Source organism: Tachyglossus aculeatus, chromosome 14 (assembly GCF_015852505.1).
Source record: "Tachyglossus aculeatus isolate mTacAcu1 chromosome 14, mTacAcu1.pri, whole genome shotgun sequence".
In the NCBI taxonomy this organism is placed as follows: domain Eukaryota; kingdom Metazoa; phylum Chordata; class Mammalia; order Monotremata; family Tachyglossidae; genus Tachyglossus; species Tachyglossus aculeatus.
In genome coordinates, this window is record NC_052079.1 from 38830090 (window position 1) to 38855063 (window position 24974).

A 24974-nucleotide genomic window follows, 5' to 3' on the forward strand; every position below is an offset into this window, starting at 1 on the left:
TGAAGTATAGACTGAAGTGGGGAGAGACAGGAGGATGGGAGATCAGAGAGGAGGCTGATGCAGTAATCCAGTCGGGATAGGATGAGAGATTGAACCAGCACTTGGGGTTGCACCCTTTATAATAATAATTGTGGCATTTGTTAAGCGCTTATTATGTGCCAGGCACTGTACTAAGCCCTGGGGTAGACACAAGGTATCAGGTTGGACACAGTCCCGGTCCCGCATAGGGCTCACAGTCTTAATCCCCACTTTACAGATGAGGCAGCTGAGGCACAGAGAAGTAAAGTGTCTTGCCCAAGGTCACCCAGCAGACAAGTGGTGGAGCCGGAATTAGAAGTGAGCTCCTTCTGACTCTCAGGCCCAATATCTATCCACTAGGCCGTGCTGCTTCTCTATTCACCCCCATCCTCATCCCGCCAATCAGGCCCCACAGCACTATGTATGTATCTATAATTTATTTATTTATATGAATGTCTGTATCCCCCTACAGAACATAAGCTCACCCTGGGCAGGTCACATGTTGATCAACTCTGTAATACTGTACTCTCCCAAGTGCTTAGTACTTTGCTCTGCACACAGTAAGTGCTCAGAAATTAAGATTGATTGATAGATGTCAAGGACCTTCCTGAACATATCCAACAGAGAACAATTTATTATTGAGACTATACTACTTAGCAACTTTTAGCACAGTTACCTTAAAGAGACTTCCAGGCCCGGAGTCTAAGGCAACATAAGGTGGTTTTACTCACTTGTAAATTGTGTAGTTGTCAAAATAACTGGGCTTTTTTAGTGATAAGTGCTACCGAAAAGCCACAGCGATAGGAAGGCATGCCATGCAGATAACAGGTTATCTTTCCTGCCTGGTTGTTCCTACTGACTCATATATTCAATCTTTCACTCATTCTCTCTGTCTCAATGTCTGTTTCTTTCTCTCCCTGCCTTTCCCTTTCTCTTTCCATCTGTGTCTGTCTCCCTTTCCTTCTGTGTCTGTCTCTCTTTCTCTCTGGGTCTCTCTCTTCCCCATCACTCTTACTGGCGGTCTTACCCTAAATGCTATCTAGGCTCCACATGATTATTACAGACATTGAATTATTTGTTTCCAAACATGGTATGAGTAATCACATTGGCACAGTATATTTTAATTTCTTTTTATCTTCTTTCCCTTTGGAGCTATACTTATAAATAAAATTATGGAAGACATCCCTTAACGATATCAATTCTTTCATATTTACGTCATATTACAGCATTGCATGTTAAAAGAAGATAGGAATAGTACCCGATTCATCTAATAAAACACACACACTAAAGACAGCTGTGGTAATTCAGAAACAACTTTCTAACTGAGAAACGATTTATAAACTGGCTCTGAACTAAACAGTAACTTAGGCAAAATGCAAAGGGCAGAAAGAGATGAAATTCTAAAGAGATAATGTGACCTCTTTGAGTGAAAAGGATTTACTTCTAAAAGAATGAACTTAATGCATGAAAAGAGGAAAATTATAACAGCCTAGCCTGTTGGAACCTGCTCCTCTTATCCAGGACAAAAACAGGCTAAACAATGCTAAACCTAGCTCTTGTGAGAAAATATCTTTCTTCTATTAATAAGTACAATACATCTTTCCTGCATTGAGCATTTGCGTTTGGAAGTACCAGTAGAAATGAAAGCCCGGTGGTGAATGTTAAATGAAATAATTGAGTCAATAGAACAGTCTGCTTGAGACCAATTTGAAGGAGTGAGGGGTAAACACTGAAGGCTGAGTATCCCAAATCCTCGTCCACTGAATACGGCACACAGAGGAAGAATGTAAACAACTGAACAACTCAGCACTGTGCTTCTTTGGCTGTACTCGAACTCCAGAAAAAAATGGGTCTTAGAAATAGGGACAGGGACAAAGTAAAGATAGGCACAGACAAGAGGGTCTGTTATGGGTAAGGAGATATACAGGCCACTTTTCAGAGCATTCTGAAAGGCTTCACTAAATGGTTGACTCCCATTTCACTTCTGGGCACTTTAAGAGGCATCGCGGGTGCACTGACTCTCGAGTATGTAAGCTTCTTGTGGACAGGGAGCAGGTCTACCCACTCGATTCTATTGTACTCTCCCAATTGCTTAGTTCAGTGCTCTGCCCAAAGTAAAAAATAAATACCATTGATTGATGGATTGAATGAATGACTGTTTTAAAAAGGGGGCATTTCTTCTGAGCTATTTGGGGCTAATTAGAAACACCACTTCCGTGATGGCTGAGAGCCATTTTGAGTTAGGGTTCTAAGGGGTGAATCTGGCTGTTCTGATGATTTCAAACAAGAGTGAAGTTGAAGTTCACAACATAAGGGGGTTCCACGGGGGTAAGGAACCAACTGTAGTGAACCCATTTTCTGACATTTAACACTGTCGTTCAGAAGGAGACAACTGAAAAAGGGTGGCTCTACTTTAGTTCAAAAACAGTAATAATGATGGTATTTATTAAACACTTATGTGCCAAGATCACACACAGTGGAGCGCACAGTATAAGAGGGAGAGAGAACAGGCATCACATCTCTATTTAATAAAGGAGGAAACTGATGTACAGAGAAGCAGCGTGGTTCAGTGGAAAGAGCATGGGCTTTGGAGTCAGAGGTCATGGGTTCAAATCCCAGCTCCACCAACTGTCAGCTGTGTGACTTTGGGCAAGTCACTTAACTTCTCTGTGCCTCAGTACCTCATCTGTAAAATGGGGATTAGGACTGCGAGTCCCCCGTGGAACAACCTGATCACCTTGTAACCTCCCCAGCACTTACAGCAGTGTTTTGCACATAGTAAGCACTTAATAAATTCCATTATTATTACTATTATTACAGGAAATTATATGACCTGCCCAAGAATTGACACTCTAGAGATAGTCATTACCTTTTCTTCCACAGGGTTTGGGGGACTGTCTAGAAGTGGAGTTGTCAAGATAATGGCTCCACTTTGGTACCCCCCAACACACACTCTTTCAGGCTGTTCATTCGTTCATCTGACTCCTTGCCCATGTCCATGTCTTCCCTCTGGCCTGGAACTCCCTCCACTTTCATATCCAACAGACCGCTACTTTCCCCACCTTCAAAGCCTTATTAAAATCACACCTCCTCCAAGAGGCCTTCCTCGACTATGACATTTTCATTATTCCCTCACTTCTACGTCACCTAAGCACTTGAATCTGTATGCCTTATTCACCCCCACAGCCACATGGCGCTTATGTATATATTCACAATGTATTTTAATGTCTCTCTCCCCCTCTAGATTGTAAGCTCATTGTGAGCAGGGAATGTGTCTGTTATATTGTTCTACTGTTCTCTCCCAAGTGCTTAGTACAGTGCTCTGCACATAGTAAACACTCAAAAAATATGATTGACTGACGGACTTCTCTGCACACAGTAAATCCTCAATAATACCACTGATTGATTCATTCATTCATTTGATCAATCAATCAGCATTAATTAAGCTCCTACTGCATCCAGAGCATTGAACTACCTGCTTGCTAGAGAACAGCAGAATCAAAACATAAGACCTTTGCCTTCAGAGAATTTGTAATCTTAAAGACGGAGGAGAACAGGTGATTTACAAATAGAAAGAACCAAGTTGGGGTTTGCCTTCGTAGGCAAAGAATCCAGTTCAACTTAACCAGGTGAACCTGTGCTTCCCATTCTGAACAGGGGATCAGAAATCTGAAATTTGGTTTCTAGTTTATATCATCACCATCATCTCATCTTGTATTAATACAGAGTACCTGTGGTGTGCACAGTACTGTGCTAGGTGCTTGGGAGCACACAAGAGAAGTAAAAAACCACAGTCCCTACCTCCTGAGATGGGCCAACTTAGAGGATGAAGATGGAGTCTCCAGTCAAGAGTGATGAACTAGACTTCAGATTTGAGAGCCTGAACAAATGAAGTGATTATGATGATAGTGGTTTGTACAGTGCCTCTTGTAATTCTTCATCTCTGCCAGTCATGATAGTAGGTATTTAATGGGGCTATGACAGAAAACACAGAGACAACTGGTCAAAAGGACCTGGATTCCAATCCTGACTCCACCCAGTCTGCTGTGTGATCTTGGGGGAAGTTACTTAATTTCTCTGTGCTTCAGTTATCTCATCTGTAAAACGAGGATTAAGACTGTGAGCCCCATGTGGGAAATGGATGGTGTGAAATCTAATTAGCTTCTGTCTACCCCAGCGCTTAGTACAGTTCCTGGCACTCAGTAAATGTTTAACAAATATCACAAAAAAGTAAGCCAAAAAATAATCAATTCATTAATAAGTGGAATAAATACATCGACAGCTATTAGGGCTGCAGATAGTTGATAGGATCTGATCTGGGACCTGGAGGAGGCAGGACTTTATAGAGCAATTTCCAGTTAAGCTGCTGGGACCTTAAGTGTCCTCTACCTCTAATGATTTTGATGATGATGAGGAGGAGGAGGAGGAGGAGAAGGAAAAGGTGGAGGAGTGTTGAGGAGCAATGTTGAAAATTCTTGGATGCTACCAAATTCTGAGTTTTGCACCCTAAAGCTTGCAATCATCATCAATCGTATTTATTGAGCGCTTACTGTGTGCAGAGCACTATACTAAGCGCTTGGGAAGTACAAATTGGCAACATATAGAGACAGTCCCTACCCAACAGTGGGCTTACAGTCTAATAGTCTAATAGTCTTGCAATAAATATATGTTAACTGAGCATAAAGAAATGTAGTACGAAGACACATGGATAAAGTTGCTAAAACTGGTTCTTGCAAGGCTGAAGTTGGATGAAATTTCATAGGAGCTCAGATCTTTTCCTTTTTCACAATGTAGGCACAGAGCAAATAGGCAGGGAAACATACTCTGGGCATACACTGGGAAAGAGGATATGCACTTGTACCATAGTTTTCTCTAAGATTTTAATTCAGGAAGACATCAACCATTGGGAAAAATGTTCCTTTCTTCTTAATCTTTGGATTATTAATTTCCAATATGAGGATTCTTCAGACTCCACCTCATGATTGTAGCAAATTAGCACAGAAAATCGACCTAGTAAAATTAAGCCACACAAAAGAAAGGGGCTGAGGCCATTTATTAAAATGAGTGAGGATGATCTCTTCAGTTTTGTCAAGACACGAATTTAGTAGCAAGTCTTTCTTTATACCTAACTTTATTTCATGCTGAGTTATATATTGTGTTCTTATTTCCTGTGAAAGATAGGAAATGAAGCATGGGGGGAGATAGTAATCATGAGATTGCCTCCTTTAAAGATAAAAGGACAATTACCTTTGGACTCAGTTTCAAGAGCAGGATCTTTCAGCTCAGGCTTAGGAATGTAACCTTCTGAAAAAATTGGTTCTGACAGTGAGCTCTGATAAACGCAATTTCAGATTTCTCTACTGTATTCATTCATTCAATCATATTTATTGAGCACTGCAGAGCACTGTACTAAGCACTTTGGAAGTACAAATCGGCAACATATAGAGACGGTCTCTACCCAACAACGGGCTCACAGTCTAGAAGCCCTTCTAGACTGCAGCTCACTGGGTTTTAACTGCCCTTCACTTTCATGAATTTAATTCCAGGAGCTTCCTCTTTTTCAATATCATCAGGCATTTTATTATCCCTCAGGGTCCTGTAATAAATATTTCTGCCATAGAAATGCAAATAATTTTGGACTAAAATTGTAATGCCCAGGAGGCTTATGAAGATTACATTTAGATAAGATCATACTATTACCTACTTATGGGATTCTTTTGCCATTACTTCACCGCAAAGACCTGTTCCTTATTTGTTCTTTGTGTACCACGTTACTAGGTGAGAATGCTAAATTTGTATTAGCTCTACTATCTAATAGTATAAGGGGAGCTAACACAATTACTCTCTGAGGACTTTCAGCATGGATTGCCTTGTGTCTTTTCTGGTTTAGGACCTTTCAGGTTAGATCCTGTTTGGGGAATTGGTGGAGAACTACATATGCCTCTCTAGACTGTAAACTTGTTGTGGGCAGGGATCATGTCTACCAGCTCTGTTAACTGTGGTATCTGTTGAGCGCTTACTATTTGTCAGGTACTGTATTCAGCGCTGGGGTGGCTATACGCCTATTGGGTTGGACATAGTCCTTGACCAGCATGGGACTCACACTCTCAATCCCCATTTTACAGATGAGATAACTGAGGTACAGAAAAGTGAAGTGACTTGCCTAAGGTCGCACAGTAGACAAGTGGCGGAGCTGGGATTAGAACCCAGGTCCTTTCTAGCCACTAATGTGACAATCTGGAAAATGGAGAGAAGTTCAGAAAAATCTAGTATAACTCATTTTGTAAAAAATATTCACTGGACAGGACGGTTGGTGGGGGGCAGGGTGCTTCCTGTTTTTATTTTCAATGTCTTTAGCAATTAGAAGGGTTTTAAAAAGAATTATTCAGCCTGTGCTCTATCCACTACCCTCCCAAGCTCTTAATACAGTGCTCTACATACAGTAAGTGCTTAATAAAGACCACTGATGTACTGATTGATTGAGAGCACAGACTGGTCCTGGATTTGCACATACCTAAGTGAACCCCAAATTTGGTCCTCTCATTTTAAAAAATATCCTTCTCAATATAAGAGTGCAGGCTGGAGCAAAGCTTTGAGGAGCAGGCCCTTCAATTTCCATCCCACTGCTCACTACTTTTTGTCACAGGTCTTATTAATAGCCATAATGAAAAGCGACACTACTACCATTGAGGAGGAGCTTTGCCTGGGAGTCAGAGGATTTGGGTTCTAATCCCAATTCAGCCAGTAGTCTGTTGTGTGAACTTGGGCAAGTCACTCCATTTCTTTGGGTCTCAGTTTCCTCATCTGTAAAATGGGGATTCGTTCAATCAATGGCATTTATTGAGAGCTTACTGTGTGTAAATCATGATATTAAGTGCCTGTGAGATTATAATGTAATCAATCATATTAATTGAGTACTTACTATGTGCAGAGCACTGTACTAAGCGTCTTGGGAGAGCAAAGCACAACAATATAACAGACACGTTCTCTGCCCACAATTGAGTTTACAGTCTAGAGGGGGAGATATTAATATAAATAAATAAATTATCGATATATACGTAACTGCTGTGGGGCTGAGAGGGTGGCAAATAAAGGGAGAAAGTCAGGGAGATGCAGAAGGGAGTGGGAAAAGAGGAAACGAGGGCTTAGTCAGGGAAGGCCTCTTGGAGGAGATGTGCCTTCAATAAGGCTTTGAAGGTGGGGAGAGGAATTGTCTGTCGGATATGAAAAGGGAGGATGCTCCAGGTCAAAGGCAGGATGTGGGCAAGAGATTGGCAGTGAGATAGATGAGACTGAGGTGCAGTAAGTACGTTGGCATTAGAGAAGCTAAGTGAGTGGGCTGAGTTGTAGAAAGATAGTAGAGAAGTGAGGTAGGAGGGACAAGGTGATTAAGTGCTTTAAAGCCCAAGGTAAGGAGCTTCTGTTTAATATGGACAGAGTTGGTAGACACATTCACTGTCTACAATGAGCTTACAGTCAAATTCCATTCTCCCTCTCATGTAGACTTTAAGCACCATGTGGATCACAGAATGCGTCCAACCTGTTTAATTTGCTTCTATCCCAGCACTTGGAACTTAGTGCTGGACACACAGTAAGTCCTTAACAAATATTAATTATTATTACTATTATTGTTACCACTGCACTTCCTCAACATCAGGGCCTCAGCTGCCAGGAGATGGTAGGGGAAGTAAAGTGACTGGAACTTGCCTCAAAGTCTCTGTTCTCCTCCACAGATATTTCAGGGCTCTGATCTCCTGCAAATTCATGCATTCATTCTATCATATTTATTGAGCGCTTACTGTGTGCACAGCACTATACTAAGCGCTTGGGAGAGTACAATACAACCACAAACAGACACATTCCCTGCCCACAATGAGGTTACAGTCTAGAGAGGGGGAGACAGACATCAATACAAATAAATAAAAATAAAAGATATGTACATAAGATCTGTGACCACCACAGACGGAGAGTTGAGACCAAAATTCCTTGCAAGTTCATCACTGTCAAGGTCCGTGATGATGTGCTGCGTGAAAAGTGAGAAGTGAGAAGCAGTGTGGCTCAGAGGAAAGAGCCCGGGCTTTGGAGTCAGAGGACATGGGTTCAAATTCCGGCTCTTCCAATTGTCAGTTGTGTGACTTTAGGCAAGTCACTTAACTTCTCTGTGCCTCAGTTCCCTCATCTGTAAAATAGGGATTAAGACTGTGAGCCCCATATGGGACAACCTGATCACCTTGTATCCCCCCAGCGCTTAGAACAGTGCTTTGCACATAGTAAGCACTTAGCAAACACCAAAATTATTATTATTATTATTATTATTATTATGCGCTGTCATTTACCATGATGGGTATTTAATTTCTCTCCTTTTCCATGGGTGACATTACACCAACTCTTTTCCATGCTCTACTGCCTGCACTCACTACACTCTAACTTTTTCCTCTTCTCACTCCTGTGACTTTTCCAAGGTCACAGAACAAACGAGTGGCAGAGCTAGGAATAGAAACCCCAGGAGAGTCCCAAAATACCAGAGGCCTCCATCCCTGAGCAGTGATGTCACTAGGAGGATTTTGGTCTCCTCCTCCTCACCCCCTTGCTACCCATCTGTGGGGATCAGGCATCTTAAGAGCCTTTTAGGGCGTAAATCTTCAGAAACAAGTAGGGCCCGTGAAAAGTTTCTGTTTCTATGTACTGTATATTTAGAAACTCTAGGGAAATCAGAAAAATGGAGCTGGCAATCTTTAACTTTGGTACCCAGCTTTTAAGCCACTAATGTGACAATCTGGAAAATGGAGAGAAGTTCAGAAAAATCTAGTATAGCTCATTTTGTAAAAAATATTCACTGGACAGGACGGTTGGTGGGGGGCAGGGTGTTTCCTGTTTTTATTTTCAATGTCTTTAGCAATTAGAAGGGTTTTAAAAAGAATTATTCAGTAGAAAGGCAGAGACGGGGTGGAAGATGAGGGAAAAGAGGACAGAGTTATATGGTTTCCACTAGAATTCTTGTGGAAAGTTTCTAAGTACATGTTTCTGTTGAAGTCCACGGCTCAATATGTCCTCCATAGCTTTGGGTTGACTTAAAGAAAAAGTCCTTGTTACAGACTATTTTGTATTCTCACATTTCTTTTTTTACTATCTAGTTCACGTTTCCCATTGTTTTCTTTCTTTCTTGATAGTCTGTTAGACTGTCACTCGGCATTCAAGTAGTTTTACAAAAGTTGACTTGTTTAAGATAAATGAACCACTGATTTACTATACAAGAAGCCAGTTGCTAGGACATGTTTTCTTCCATAGCCTTTTGTAATTGAATTAATACATTCAAATGCTTCTTTTCATATTGCGAATTTGCTTGTTTCTCGGTGAATCTTGTAAAACACATTTCTTCATTACTTTGTATATTCGTAGGGAATAAAGACCAAGAAAGAAAGACCAGCTTATTAAAAAATAACTTTGTGTTTCTAACCCAATATAATTTCTTGACAAGAATACAGCCTTAGGATAGTTCCAATGAGTATAAATTACCTGCATATAGCTAGAGAACACAGCAATTGGCACATTCTAGATACTGAAAAAAATTGTCTTTTATAGAATAAATTCAAATCACTAAGTCCTGAAGCTAAATGTTATCCTTCCAGGAAATTCCTAGGTATTCATATTTTTAAATGATTTCCGACTGATGAATGCCAAAAGTGATTTTTCTATGTCTTGCTTTTCTTCAGATATATTATTATGTTATTAACTAGATGACTTCTTTTTTAACAACTCTAGAAAGGGAAAATGGGATTCCTTGTTTTAAAATGTCTATAGAGTGCACTTAATAAAGAAGCACAGAAACAGCTATTTACAAAGCAACTTAGCTTCTCTTCTCAGCAAGGAGTGTGATACAACAGACATGATCGATTACTAAGAGTATCAGAAAAGCAATACAGATGAATCACCCTTGGCAAAAAACAAATTTTGGAATTTAAATGAGTCACAATACTCTGAAAACACTTTATGCCACTTTGAAAATGTGGTCTCTGTGGGTACTGTCATTCCACTTGAAATTTCCTTAAGTCTTGACAGTAGTTAAAACATTTTAAATTTATATTTTTCTGCAGGCTTGCTTTCCATGTTCCCATGTCTTGCTTTCTCCTGGCTTTTTAAATAATTATAAGCATAAAAATTCATTAGCAAATATATCTCTGTATATGTACACATACACATACAGAGATATATTTGCTATTGAATTTATATATATATATATCTTTTCCCCTGACAATAAACCCATATGGACATAGGAAAATGATGAATTTAGGTTAAACTAAAGAATCTACATACTTTAAGCCAGATAAAAATGTCTTTATCTATTTATTTATTGGTATTTATTAAGTGCTTACTATGTTGCAGGAACTGTACTAAGCTCTGGAGTAGATACAGGATAATCACATTGGACAGAGTCCATGCCCCACATGAGGCTCACAGTCTTAATTCCCATTTTACAGATGAGGTAACAGGAAAGGGAAAATTAAGTGACTTGCTCAAGGTCACGCAGCAGCTATATGTAGGAACTGGGATTAGAACTCGGGTCCTCTGACTCTCAGGCCTATGCTCTTTCCACTGGGCCATGCTGCTTTTCAGTGTGAAGTATTTTACCTCAAGAGCAATAAATGATCATGTATGCACCTCTTGCGTGCAAGCGCTTAGTACAGTTCTCCACCAACAGCAAACATTCAGTGAGCCCATTGTTGGGTAGGGACCATCTCCATATGTTGCCGATTTGTACTTCCTAAGCGCTTCGTACAGTGCTCTGCACACAGTAAGCGCTCAGTAAAGACATTTGAATGACTTACTGAATGAATAAATGCAACTATTGATTACCTCTCCATTCACTTTCTAGGCAGATGCAGTCCCTAATAAAAACACACCAATGAGTTTTTTCATCCATTTCTGGGAAGGAAGACTGTTAATGGACAAGCCCAACTGGGGCTTGGATGAAAGAAGGGGGCTTCGGGGTAGGTTTCACCAACTCCGGACTTAGGCTATTGGGACTGTGGCTTCTGCAATTAGAAAAATACCTCTTCTGCTCTGCCAAGAAGCCAAGGTACATCTGAAATGGAAACAGCAATGCCTCCTGGGGTGTAGGAGAGTGAAGACACCCCCCACCCTGCTCAATCCCTCTACCACCAGAAGTCTTCCTTCCCTCCCACCCATCCCAGGATCTGGCTGTCCCATTAAGGGGTGGTCCTGTAGAAGAAGCACCAAGCAGACAGGGTGCATGTGAACTCAAGGACACACAGGGGAAAGAAGGGGGAGCGTTCATTCATGCTAAAAAACCCCCATTCCCAGCCAAATATTTGAAGGAGAAGGGAAGGGGGAAAGGAAATGTGGGGAAGGAGAAGGCCGAGGAATCAAGGACAGTCAGTGAGAACAAAAATGTCTGGATATAGCTGTGTTTCGCAGCACCTAGTCACTTAGTTTTACTGTAAGAAAATTTAGCAGTCAAGAATTTATGGAACTGAATTGTGCATTTCCCTCCTCCCTCTGTGTTTACTGATTTATCCAGGGGGTGAGAGTCTTGGCACTCCTTTGCAGCTTTTTGGAAAAAGCATTCCAGTAGTTATGGTTGCATGGGAATAGTCTGGTAAAATGATCTTGTGGACTGCTTAAACTATATAGAGAAGGATCACACTTCTAACAGTCAACTGCAGCAAGAAAGAGCTTTAAAGCTGCTCCCTACCACTTGTTATTCACACTTTTTCCAGAGTCTCTTTCATGTGAAAGAACTATATTATACCCAACTTTGCTATGAAGATCTCTTTATTGCACAGATACCATTGTTGTGCACAGATCTATAGATCTGGGGCATGGTCATTAAGGCAGGTAGGCATGTTTTTGTTGGAATTTCATTCTAAAATTACAATGTTGTATACTTTACTATGTATGTCCATTATTTAGCACTAAAAAGCACTGCAGTCACTTTGCTTTCTCACACACATACGTCAAGTTTGTATTGATAACAGTTTCATTTCCTGGGAAATCTTTTAATCCTCTCTCATTGTAATGCAAAGAACTTGATGGGATTAGGTTCAGTGGAACTGAATCACGGACCCTTGGCATAGTCACGGTTCCAGTCTGTAGGAGTGACCTTATTGTAAAATGCAATATGTAAATTGTAAAGTTCATTTTTCACCTTTAATTAGGCATGAAATTGATTTAATGTTGAATGGTGGAATTGTTTTTTTTTAGAGCATTGGAGAAACAATTTAAACTAGGAACTGAATATTATTTAAAAGAACTGCCAATATTTAGAAATTCATCCAACTGATGGTCATTCCTTATCACTCTGCCAAAATGGTCAGCCCAATCAAAGGAAGCATTTTAAAAAAATCCCATAACTTCAAATCATGGACACTTGGAAAGTGTTTTTCTTTAAAAAACGGCAAAGTCAACAAGCTAATCGCTAATGATCACATTAAGCACTTTTCTTCATTCCTCACTTTTTCAGGAACACCCTTTGTTCCACAATGGTAAACAAAAACTATCTAGGAAATAAATAATAGTCAGCTGATCTCCCCTAAATTATGCCCTCCCTCTCTCTTCCCCCTGCATCAATACTCTGTCCCTTCTCCAGTCCATACTTCATTTTTCTACCAGGATTCATTTTCTAAAACATCTTTACACTCCTCCAGAACTTCCAGTAGTTAAACACTGCTCTCTGAATCAAGCTGAAATTCTGGGCTATTGGCTAAGAAGGCCCTCAATCAGTTTTCTCCATCCTACTTATTCACTCTCCCACTCCACCTCAGCTCAAACTCCTTGTTCCTCTCAAATTAACCTACTGTGCCTCGTCCTCACCTCTCTTGCTGCTAACCTCTTGCTCCCACCTTTCCTTTGGTCTGGAACTCTCACTCCCTTAAAAATCAACAGGCCACAGCTCTCCCCCTTTCCAAAGCCCTTCTGAAATCACCTCTCTCTCAGCAGGCCCTCCCTGTTTACTCTCTAATCTGCCCTGCAGTGCTGGAAGTAAACCAGAAGTTGCCTGACTTAGTTTGAGTAGAAGAAACAGTCCCTAAATGGGCCTTCTGGGACTGGCTGGGACTGCGGGAGTGCCTGAAGATCGGTTGCGGGACTGGAGGTGGAGGGATAAGAGGTCTCTCAGCGGTCTGAGAGACCAGTCGCCATTTGGGACCGAGTTGGACCTCCTTTGCCCTGCTCCACCCCTGCTGTCAGCTGTGTCCGGTTGCCACAGCCCCGCACCCCCACTTCACTCTTCCCTGAAGACCTAGGGCTGTGGGCCAGAGGTACACTTCATCATCTGGCGGCACCCCCACCTTCACCAAAAGCCTGCCCCCTCACTACCACAGCCTCACCATTGACGATGATGAACTCGCTCAAGCACATATTACAGGGCCCAGCACACAATAAGTGCTCAATACACACTATGGATTGATTAAATATATTTAAAAAAGACCCACAACGGGACCCATGTTCCCTTCCAAATGGTGGTAAGCCAATCACCATCACTGTCTGTTTCAGCTGCCCACCAGATTGTCACGGCAGCATTAGGCATGTGTCGTGGTTTGGCCCTCAGTGGCCATGAGGGTGGTAGTGATGAGCCAGGCAAAACCTGAAACTGAAGAGGCAGAAAAAAGATAAAAAAATAAGAAGAGAAACTACGCTTGCTGTCTTACAGGTTCCAGCCATTTCCAGATCGATACTGACTTGCTTCCAGTTTGAGTGTCCCTGCCCTGCAATTTAGACCAAAAAGAAAAATCGAGGAAATGAAAGGAACTGCCCCCACTTATGTGAGCCATATGCACGCAAAATCCGGACACCATATGATTAAGATTATATAAGATTACAGTCCTCTAGACGTAAGCTCATTATGGGAAGGGAATGTGTCTGCTAATTCTGTTGCATTGCACTATCCTAACCACTTAGTAGTTCAATAGTAAATGCTCAATAAGTACCAGTGATTGTTAAAATTTTCCCAAGAAGTCACCTACGCTACTCTAATAATAATGATGGCATTTATTAAGCGCTTACTAGGTGCAAAGCACTGTTCTAAGCGCTGGGGCACTGTTCCAAGTGCTACTTTCCTCAGGCATGAGGAGAGGTTTTTACCCTTGTTGGACATTTGGAATTTGGGGTCTTAATTCAAATATACATTTCACCACCTAGTCTCACAAACACCTTCTTCATTTAAAAAAAAAGGAAAAAATTAAGTATCCATCTTGGTTGTCTCCAAAGCTTGAACTCATTAGATGATTCACAAGATGATACTTCACTCACATCAGATCGGAATCAAATGATTATATTTCTGAAATTAATTCTTCAGTGGAAAGTTCCGTTTTAATCACATTGTTGCCCTGGAAGTTGAATGTCTCTGCTGAGCCAAAGCTCACAATGGTAGCCATCGATCAGTGATATCTACTGAGCACTTACTTCATACAGAACTCTGTACTAAGTGCTTGGGAAAGTATAGTACAGTAGTGTTGGTAGACCCAGCCTATGAGGATCTTACAATCTGCAGAGGAGCAACAAAATTTCAGACAATTTCACCTCCCCATCCCAGTGACATCCTGGGTGGCTTTTGCAGAGTCTAGGCAGTATAGTGCTCTGGTGGGAGATGATTAGGCCTCCAGCATCTCTGTGGCATTAGCTGTCAATTTGCAAGGATACCTAAACCTATCAGGAGGCACACCCAGGGCAGCTACACCCCAAACCTTAGGCCTTGCCTCCATGAGCTCAACCTAGCATTCTCATCGTTAAACTGAGATTTTATCACCTTAAACAGTGATGTGACCAATGACCTTCCATTGCATTGAAAATAAGGCCAGGACTGCAATAGCTATTAAGCAACGAGGGATACCTGCTCAGATTATTTTTAGTTTTACAAACCCCTGTTGTAGACACGTAATTGGATGGAACTACGGGATTCTGGTGCACCTGCTGAGCTTTTTAATAAGGGTAAAGAATTCATATCCTTTTACTATCCTCATATCCTTTTATTATGCTCAAAGTTTAATAAATACTATCACTACTACAACTATTACTTCTAGCTCAGTCAAGCTTCCCTGTTCCAGCTGGATTCAGATGCTTCTATAGTTCTGTATTTTGCCAACTCGCAACTACTAAGACACTTGAGGTGAGAAGCGGGAGTGGGAGGGAAGGGATGAAATGTCCAAAATCAATTGCCAAACTGTGGTGGAGGCCTGAACATTCCTCCCTCAGATGCTAACGCTAAGAGGTTAGGTTATTGGAAAATGTTTTCAAAACCACATATGCAGGGTTATCACAACCCCAACCTCCTGGCTGAAACTAGAGAGCTTCCCAAAATAACAATGGAAAGAGAACTTGGCATTTTGTTTTAACGAACAAATGACTGCAGCACGGAGGATTTGTGGACTTGTACAGTGAGCTTTTTCTCTCTCCTATGAATCGACGCCTTATTGTGGCAGGAGAGTTTGCGTACGCTGATGAAGCTTAGAGGCTACCCATAATGGAAAGGTCTAAGCCAAAGCGTCCAAGTTGATTCACCTATGCTAGGTAGCAGAGGTATGGGAAAGAGTCAAAGGCAGATGAACAAGTGATCAAAACATTATCAAAGACAACAGCAGAGACTCAAGTTTTTACTGCGGTGAAGAAGGCAATAGTAAACCACTTCCATATCTTTACCAAGAAAACTCTATACATATACCAGAACAACTGCAGCACCTATATACAAACATTTTTAGACTATTGCTTCCCCTACCTGCAATTTATTTTAGTGTGTATGTCCCTCACTAGATTTTAAAGTCTTTGAGACAGGGATCATGTTGATTAACTCTACTGTACTCTACCAAGTGCTTGGTACAATGCTCTGCACAGAGTAAGTGCTCAACAAATACTACTGATTGGTTATTCACAGCTTTCAATAACAGGAGTGATGATATGGAACTAGGTGGAGGTTGTTCTCCATCTCTGTTGACAATAAATTGGAAGGAAGGGCTCAAATTAAGGCAACAGGTAACCGAATTGGATAGAAAGAGGAACTTCCTGAGACCAGGGGCTCCTGAGGACTTTTGTGGAATCATTTTTCTGGAGACCTTCATAAGTAGATATATCCCTTTGTGGTTTAGGTGCGGTCCTGTTTGAAGAGTATCTCTTCTAAGACCATAACCCTGGATCCAAAATAGTATGGGACTGTTCCAGAATTTTCCGATTCCTGGGTGACCTTTCTGGAATATGATAAATGTCCCAGATTTCCTTGCTGAACTAGAATTCTTGGGAGATTAGTCCAAGAATGGACTCTGACCATGCTCAAAGTAAGGCTTAGTGTTGATATTCTCTCCAGCCTATCCCTGTTGAGGCAGCGGCTACTAGATGGAGAAGTATGGCATCAAGATACCATCATAATCTTGAATAGCGCATCCCACTTGCTGAGTTTCTGGTTAACCTATCTCTAGACAGACAGTTCCTTGTTTCTATGTTTAATTCCTTAATTCTAAAAGTATTTATTACTGTTGTATCTGGGACATTGGAGCAGGCACGCAAAAATGAGATTCTGAAATTGACTCCATTCCCCCTTCCTCGACCCAAGCCAGAGAAAGTAACAAAAGGGATGAAGCAGGTAGCTTTTGAGGTTTGGGGGTACAGTTAAAGAACTGGAGGAATGATGAGGCAGAGATATAGTATTCTGATTGTTTTTTGAATGTTTGGAATTTCATCAGAATGTCTATAGCTGAAGAAACAGTTTTTCTGAAACCTTCCACTAAAAGAACAGGCCACAACTTCTTGCGAATACAGGAAGAGAAAACTGAATTATGGGACCTCTGACAGTTTGATCACCTATCTTTTACTGTTTATTTGGCATCATTCGCTATTCACTCAGGGCATGATTTCCACTGGCTAAGGTAAGGCCACCTGAAATTTGATGTGATAATACACCAGGGCAGAAGCAGCATGGCCTAGTGCATAGAGCATGGCCTCAGAGTTAGGTGGTCATGGGTTCTAATTCTGACACCTCCACTCGTCTGCTGTGTGACCTTGGGCAGGTCACTTCACTTCTCTGTGCCTCAGTTACCTCATCTTTAAAATGGAAATTAAGACTGTGAGACCAACGTGGGACAGGGACTGTGTCCAACATGATTTGCTTGTATTCCCCCTAGCACTTAATACAGTGCCTGGCACATAGTAAGCACTTAACAAAACACACGATTATTATTATTATTATTATGAAGAGTGTGTCAAAACTTTGACCTGGGTTAAGGACAGGAAACTGGGGAAAATGTTGGTCTTCTTGTTGAACTGAATAGGTAGCTGTACGCTTTGCCCCATGCAGTTTTCTTCTGATACCAAAGGTTAGAGAAGTGGCATGGCATAGTGGATAGAGCATTGGCTGAGAGTCAGAAGGTCATGGGTTCTAATCCTGTCTCCATCACTTGTCGGTGACTTGGGCAAGTCACTTCACTTTTCTGTACTTCAGTTACTTCATCTGTAAAATGGGGTTAAGACCGTGGACCCCCATGTGGAACAGGGACTATATCCAACCTAATTACCTTGTATCCACTCCAGTGCTTAGTACAGTGCCTGGCACATGGTAAGCACTTAACAAATACCATCATCATTATTATTAATCCTAGGGAGAGTATGACTTATATGACTATTTATATATCATCAGTCCAGATATCAACATGGCCAATGGAACAACCACGACTGAGGCTGCGTTTTGTCTGAAATTACAGTCCTGTTAAGGCAAGAGACAAGAGCTTTCTCGGTGCTAGGATAGTGACTTTGGAGAAATTCTTTTCCATTATAATACCCTAAGTACATCAACAGCATCACAAGGGTTAGGTCACAAGAGAGTAATTCTTTATCTCTGGATTTGTTTGTTGCTGATTGGAATTAAGACACAAGAGTATCAAAGGTATCCAGGTATCAAGAGTGTGTTCTAGGGTACAGCAGAAGATGTAAACTTGATTTGGAAAATCTTCTTTAGGGATGCTCAATGCCATTTGGTCCCAAGAAAGACGAAATTAAGAGCTGTTGCTTTAAATGGAACATTACGGTGAACAGTCTTGTAAGAGAAGAGAAAACTATTTAAATATGCAAACCCATATATTTACAATTCAGAAAATCAATACAGCACATAAACATGTTATCAAGTCAGAGTACTCATTTTCCTGTTTCTTCACTCCTTCTCCTTCAGGCCATTTTTCATTGGACTGAACTGGCAGCCCATTACACTGGGAATAAAATTAAAGATCAATTATTGACTTTGAAGTTCTGCCAAAAAAATGGCCTGCTTTTTTTCTGTCTGGGCTGGCTTCTGTGGGCTTGCTAAAGGGCTCATTAAATTCATGCTACGACCTGCGCTTGCTGCTGAAGCTGGTCACCCCGTCCTATCATCTTACCTTGTTTTGTTGTCTGTCTCCCCCTTCTAGACTGTGAGCCCGTTGTTGGGTAGGGACCGCCACTCTATGTTGCCGATTTGCACTTCCCAAGTGCTTAGTACAGTGCTCTGCACACAGTAAGCACTCAATAAAGACAATTGAATGACTGAATGACTCTGCAGGCCCCAATATCTAGATCTCCATTGCGAAGTGTAAATTGAAGTCAGATGTGCGAGCAGAAGGTATACAATGCTGCTTTTGGTGGGGGAGGATATGGAAAAGTTGCTAGCGGCCAGGGACTGCGTGGGAGGAATTCATACAAATGCCAGTAATGCTAGAGAACCCACCCCCTTTTGTCTTTGCCAATGAAGGCAACCCCGGTTTACATACCACATGGTGGGTTCCTGCTGCTTTGACCGGTTTGAAGCCATCAACAGGTGCACAGTGATCTGCATGGCCATTGCAGAAGCAACTGCCCTTGACAATGAAGTCATAGATGGCATAGTGTGTGAAATGCTGAGGCTTCGCGTTGAGGTCGTTGCCTTGGCAGGGACAGTGTTGCCGTTTCAGCAGCTGAACCCGGAGGTTGGTGATCTTCAGCTGCTCCTGAGCTTTGGGGCTGTAAGGATCTTCAGAGGTATACGGCAGTGACAAAGCCCTGTATATAACCTGTTGTAAAAAAAAAAAAAAAGCAGAGAGAGGGAAAACTGAGTGAAGAACAGAAAACGTGATTATAAATGTGATGGTAGTTGTTAAGCACTTACTATGTGCCAAGCAGCATTCTAAGCGCTGGGGTAGATACAAGTTAATCAGATTGGACACAGTCCCTGTCCCACATGGGGCTCACACTCTTAATCCCTCTAGACTGTCAGCATGTTGTGGGCAGGGATTGTCTCTATTGCTGCGTTGAACTTTCCAAGCGCTTAGTATAGTGCTCTGCACACAGTAAGCGCTCAATAAATATGATTGAATGAATGAATGAATCCCCATTTTACAGATGAGGTAACTGAGACCCAGAGAAGTAAAGGGCAGCCCTTTGTTATTTTAAAGAGTAGCCAAATTTTACAAGGATTTCAAAAAAATAATGAAGAAAGTACACACTCTCTCTCTCACTCTCACTATCTCTCACTAAAAAAAATGAAGAAAGTACACACTCTCTCACTCTCACTCACAAGCTCTCTCTCTCACACTCTATCTCTCACTCACTCTCATTTCTTCAAGTCAGAGAACAGGATGTTTTGTGGCTGAGGAACGATTTCATCCAGTGTTGGGTCATGGGTACCCATCATTCTTATGCTTGAGTTTTCTTCAATCAATCAATCAATCGTATTTATTGAGCGCTTACTGTGTGCAGAGCACTGTACTAAGCGCTTGGGAAGTACAAGTTGGCAACATATAGAGACAGTCCCTACCCAACAGTGTGTTCACAGTCTTCACTTATCTATCCAAATCATTACCCAAGTAATTCGTAATTTTTACTGGGCGCTTGATGTTTAGGAGTTAAAAAGAGTATTGCAGACCTACTAATCTTGAAGACAAGGGTAAAGTTTAAATTTAAAACAGCTTTCTAGATAAAGCTTTGCCTTAATTTCAATAGGCAGATAAACCATTTCCCACTACCTGCCTTTATTGTCTCTTTATTCCTCCCGATTATTTTTCAAGCTCCACTTCTGAGAAGGCTTCTGAAACAATCGGGCAAAAACTTTCACCTCCCTGTGGTCACCTACTTCAATCAATTGATCAGTGATAATTATTGAGTGCCACTGTGTGCAGAGTATCTGTATTTATATTGAAATAAATACAGATAGGGGATATGGTAGAGTAATATGTACATAGGTGCTGTGGTGCTGAGGGTGGAGTGAATATCAGGTGCTTCCAGGACACAGATCCAAGTGCAAAGGTGATGCAGGAGGGAGAGAAGGGATGCTCTCCATCACCTCACCCCCACCTACCTCACCTCCCTTCTCTCCTTCTCGAGCCCAGCCTGCACACTCCTGGGCTGTAGGAAATCAGCGAGGTAAAATAGGAGGGGCAGAGCTCCTTGAATTCCTTAAGTACACTCCCATTTTTCCTCCTGCTTATGTTACATCTGCTTGTTAGGTAGATGTAAGCCAACTAGAAGGAGAATTTGGCTGGAGGATGTGGTTCCACTAATGTTTATTATTAATGATGGCAGAAATACCAAAGTGGCTTAAATAAAGAAAACCTTATAAAGCATTCTATAGCGAGTGCTGGATGAAAAATGCCATACTGTATGGATGTGTTTACACTAGGAGAAAATAATTTGGGAGAGAATGTTTCAATAGCAAATGTTGTTTCTGCTCTTGAGTCTTCACTGAGCTCGATTAACATGTGCTGTGTGTGAGCTGTGGAGACAAAATAAGCATTGGTAGAGTCACATACCGCTAATTCTGCCTCTAGTCTGCCATGAGCTGTATGGATGTCATGTCCATCTGCAAGACAGAGATCATTCCAGGCCTTTCCACCCCTAGATTCCTGATCCCTCTATCCTAGTGCTGCTGGGATGGATACAGGGCAGAAGCAATGTGGCTTAGTGGACACAGCACCGGCCTGGGGTTCAGAAGGTCCTGGGTTCTAATCCCAACTCTGCCATGTGTCTGCTATGTGGTCTTGGGCCAGTCACTTCGCTTCTCTGGGCCTCAGTTACCTCATCTGTAAAATGAGGATTAAGACTGTGAGCCCCATGTGGGACAGGGACTGAGTCCAACCTGATTTGCTTGTATCCCCCTCTAATGCTCAGTACAGTGCCTGGCACATAGTAAGTGCTTAACAAATATCACAATTATCATTATCATTACTATGCTAGGTGGGCTGCCAGTGGGAGGATGGGAGGAGTGCGGGGCCTTCAGGATTCCTGCAGGTAGCCATGGACATTCCTGTGGACTCCAAGGCTATTTGGGAGGGACAGTGGAAAATACACCGACATGGACCTGCAGCCTCGTTTCTTCAAGCCACACCCATCTGGATAAAAACCTTTAGTTTCCAACCCCCTTTAAGTTTCACTTGAGAATAAGGTTGATAACATTAGCACTGCTACGAAACAGCCAGTTTCTTTTCATCCTTTTCGACTCGACTTGACTCATGTAGACATAGTCATCATGTCTTGTTTCACTGATCAATCCCACAGTGCTGGTCTGTTGTGCTTGAGTCCTTTCCTTATTTTACTTGTACATATCGATTCTATTTATTTTATTTTGTTAATATGTTTGGTTTTGTTCTCTGTCTCCCCCTTCTAGACTGTGAGCCCACTGTTGGGTAGGGACTGTCTCTATATGTTGTCAGCTTGTACTTCCCAAGCGCTTAGTACAGTGCTCTGCACACAGTAAGCGCTCAATAAATACGATTGATTGATTGATTGATTTCCAATAGATGCATCTTAGGTGTCCTTTCTTGGATTAGACTCTCAAGCCTTGTTCAGTACCTTGTTCAGTGTCATGCACACATTAAACACTCAAAAACCATTAATATAAAATAACTACATCTTATAAAATGGTCATCAAATCCTTATTGAGTGCCCAGTAGTACACTAGGTCTTCTATTCTGCACTATCATCTGAAGCTATACATTGGAAAGATCAAGATCTTTTCGATTTTTAGATAAGCTCTGTTCCTCAGTAAGTGGGTTAATGCTGTTCTCTCTACATTTTTAACAATCAGAAAGGTAGTAGGTAAGTGAAGGCGATGGCAAAAACCCAGGCCTCTGGGGAACGGGCCTTCCCCTGGTATGTATATCGGACTCTGGCATGCCCCCATCCAACGTGCCTACATTGGGTTGTGGATGCCTATTTTAATGAATAGTTTCAACCTCCTCCCAACAGACTTTTTACCAGTTTGATTAATATGGAGCCAAACTGACTCGTTTGAATTGTTCCTTCTCTCCCTTCTCCTGACTTTCCCTGGTAGAAGGGTCAATAAGATGCGGGAAGGTCAAAGGGCAAGCAGTATGGAGGATGTGGAGAAGAGGAATGCCTGATCATTTTAAAATAACAGATAATCAATCCTCTAGACTGTAAGCTCGTTCGGGGCAGGGAACAAGTCTACTAATTCTGTTGTACCCTCCCTAGCTCTTAGGACAGCACTCTGCACATAGTGAGCGCTCAGTAAACATGACTGATAGATTAACTGAATAATTGAGAGTGGCCCATATTTTATAATGGCATTTATTAAGCGCTTACTATGTGCAAAGCACTGTTCTAAGCGCTGAACATATTCCCTGTTCTCCATCTGATCCATTACCAATTCTTGGGAAAGTCTTTTTTTTCCCCTGCCTGACTCAATATCCCATTCTGCGAAATGGAGAAAACAATACCCCTTATTCTCTAGCACAGGGGATGCATAGTTAGTTCAAGTTTGCCACCCACAGCGCTGAGGGATCCACTTTAGAAAAACAGTGCATTATTTTGAGACTAATTAGCAAAAAGCGAGGCATGATTTTATTATGTAAGGTGACCATTTCAGCTATTCACTCCAATAAAAATCAATGAGTCCTTAAATGGAACTTATTGTAAATAGGCCATCCTATTCACAAGGAGGCATTCCAATACAATGAGCTTCCTAATTAAAAAGCCTTTGACGTTTTGCTGGTATACATGTGCAGAGGTCTGTGGAGGTGAAATCTGCACGAGAAGTTGAGTTTTGTTGTTTTAACAGAATCTTAGCACTTTTATCATCAATCCATCATTGGTATTTAACGAGTGTTTTCCGTGTGCACAGCACTGCACTAAGTACAATAAGAGAAGGTAGTCACTTTCCCTGCCCAAAAGGAGCTTACAAATTAGAGGGGCAGACAGACATTAAAATACATTATAAGTGGGTATGTACATAAATGCTGTGAGCCTAGGGAGGGGTGAACATCAAAGTGCTTAAGGGGTATAGACCCAAGTGAAAATACTAGAGAAGCAGCGTGGTTTAGTGGACAGAGCACAGGCCTGCAAGTCAGAAGGACCTGGGTTCTAATACTGGCTCCAACACATATCTGCTCTGTGACCTTGGACAAGTCACTTAACTTCTCTGGGCCTACAATAGTGATTGGCATATAATAAGTGCTTAACAAGTACCAATATTATTATTATTATTATATTGTGATGCAGAAGGAAGAGCTTAGTCAAGGAAGGCCCCCTTTTTTAAAAAATCGTATTTGCTCAGTGCTTACTATATGTCAAGCACTGTTCCAAGTCCTAGGGTAGATACAAGTTGAACAGGTTGAACAGTCTATGTCCCACTTGGGACTGACAATCGTAATCACCATTTTACAGATAAAGAAATTGAAACAGAGAAGTTCAGTGACTTGTCCAAGGTTATACAGCAGACAAGAGTCCTTCTGACTCCCAGGCGCTTGTTCTAACCACTAGGCAATGCTGCTTCTCCTGGCCAATCTTGGAGATTTGATTTTAATGGGGCTTTGAAAGTAGGGAGAGGGGTGGTTTGTCAGACGTGAAGGAGTGGGGAGAGCAAGGGATCAGAATCATTAACAGCATTATTGAGTACCATCCTGGGTGCAGAGCTCTGACAGAGGCATTTGGGAACCTCTGGTAGAAGTAAGCGAGAGAACCCCTGAACGGGAGACCTTCTAATCTAATGGGGGAGGCAGACAAGCAGATATAAATCACCCAATATACAATGTGTAAAAGAATAAGGAGCATAGATACAAATGATAAAGCACAGGGGTAAGCAATTAAATAACCACCATATACACACAGGTGCTAAGATGGCTGATGAGATGGCATGACTAAGGAGGTGGGAATAAGTTAGGGAATGCCTCTTGGAAGAGGTGAATTTTTTGGGAAGACTTTCAGCTTGGGGAGGGATAAGGTTTGGCAGACTTGATGGAGAAGGTGTTCCCCACAGGGAGAAAGGAAAAAGGAATGGGTAGGAGATGGGAGAGTTGCTAATGAGATAAGGTCAGAATTTATTAGTTAGATTTTATCACCATCTTGATATCAACCTCCTTTGGTTTTCCCTTCCCACTTTCCACTTGGAAACAAAGCACGACATTCAGCACAGCCCCGATTTCAAAGGAAAACCCAGCCCCGCATATTTCTTTTGCAAGCATGTGGGTTTGAAAGTTATGGTATAACTATTGCCAAACTCATTAAGATGTTGGAGAACAAGGACTTTCAAAACAACCCTTCCTTAATTAATGAATAAGATGGCCACCGATTTATGTTATCAACCACAATAATGGTAGGTCAGAGGGAAGAATAGCTAAGGGCAGTCGAATCCTATCCTTACTGAAAGTAGACCTTGTGGCAGATTCCTCAGGCCTGCATACCCTCTTGTCCCCTGAGTGTCCCCTGAGTGTTGGTTGCCACCGCTCTCTGGTTCTACTGCTGTTTTGACTGAGTCCTGGCCCTTTTCCAGCACTGCCTCACTGTTTGCAGAGGTCAGAGGTGGGGGATCAGGACAGAACGAGAAGGAATTTAGGAGCTCTTTCCCTTCCGGAGTCCAGATTGTGAAAGCTGAATGGTGGCACTGTGTTCCACGGGCATGACACCACGATCAGCCCGCTGATATCAGCAGGGATGGGACATCACGGCCCCGAGAGTTGCGTGTTGGAAGGGAGACAGCAAGCTTCTACAGGCACAAA

General features: G+C 41.8%; 1 protein-coding gene across 3 annotated transcripts in view; it reads right to left on the reverse strand.

The window, feature by feature from the left end:
* The window catches only part of NTN4 (netrin 4), a 121912-nt gene that overhangs the window by 49666 nt on the left and 47272 nt on the right, over positions 1–24974 (reverse strand). For all 3 annotated transcript variants that reach the window (XM_038756358.1, XM_038756357.1, XM_038756356.1), the window contains exon 3: positions 18759–19037. In XM_038756358.1, the coding sequence (XP_038612286.1) occupies positions 18759–19037 (279 nt within the window). The remainder of the gene's footprint in view (positions 1–18758; positions 19038–24974) is intronic.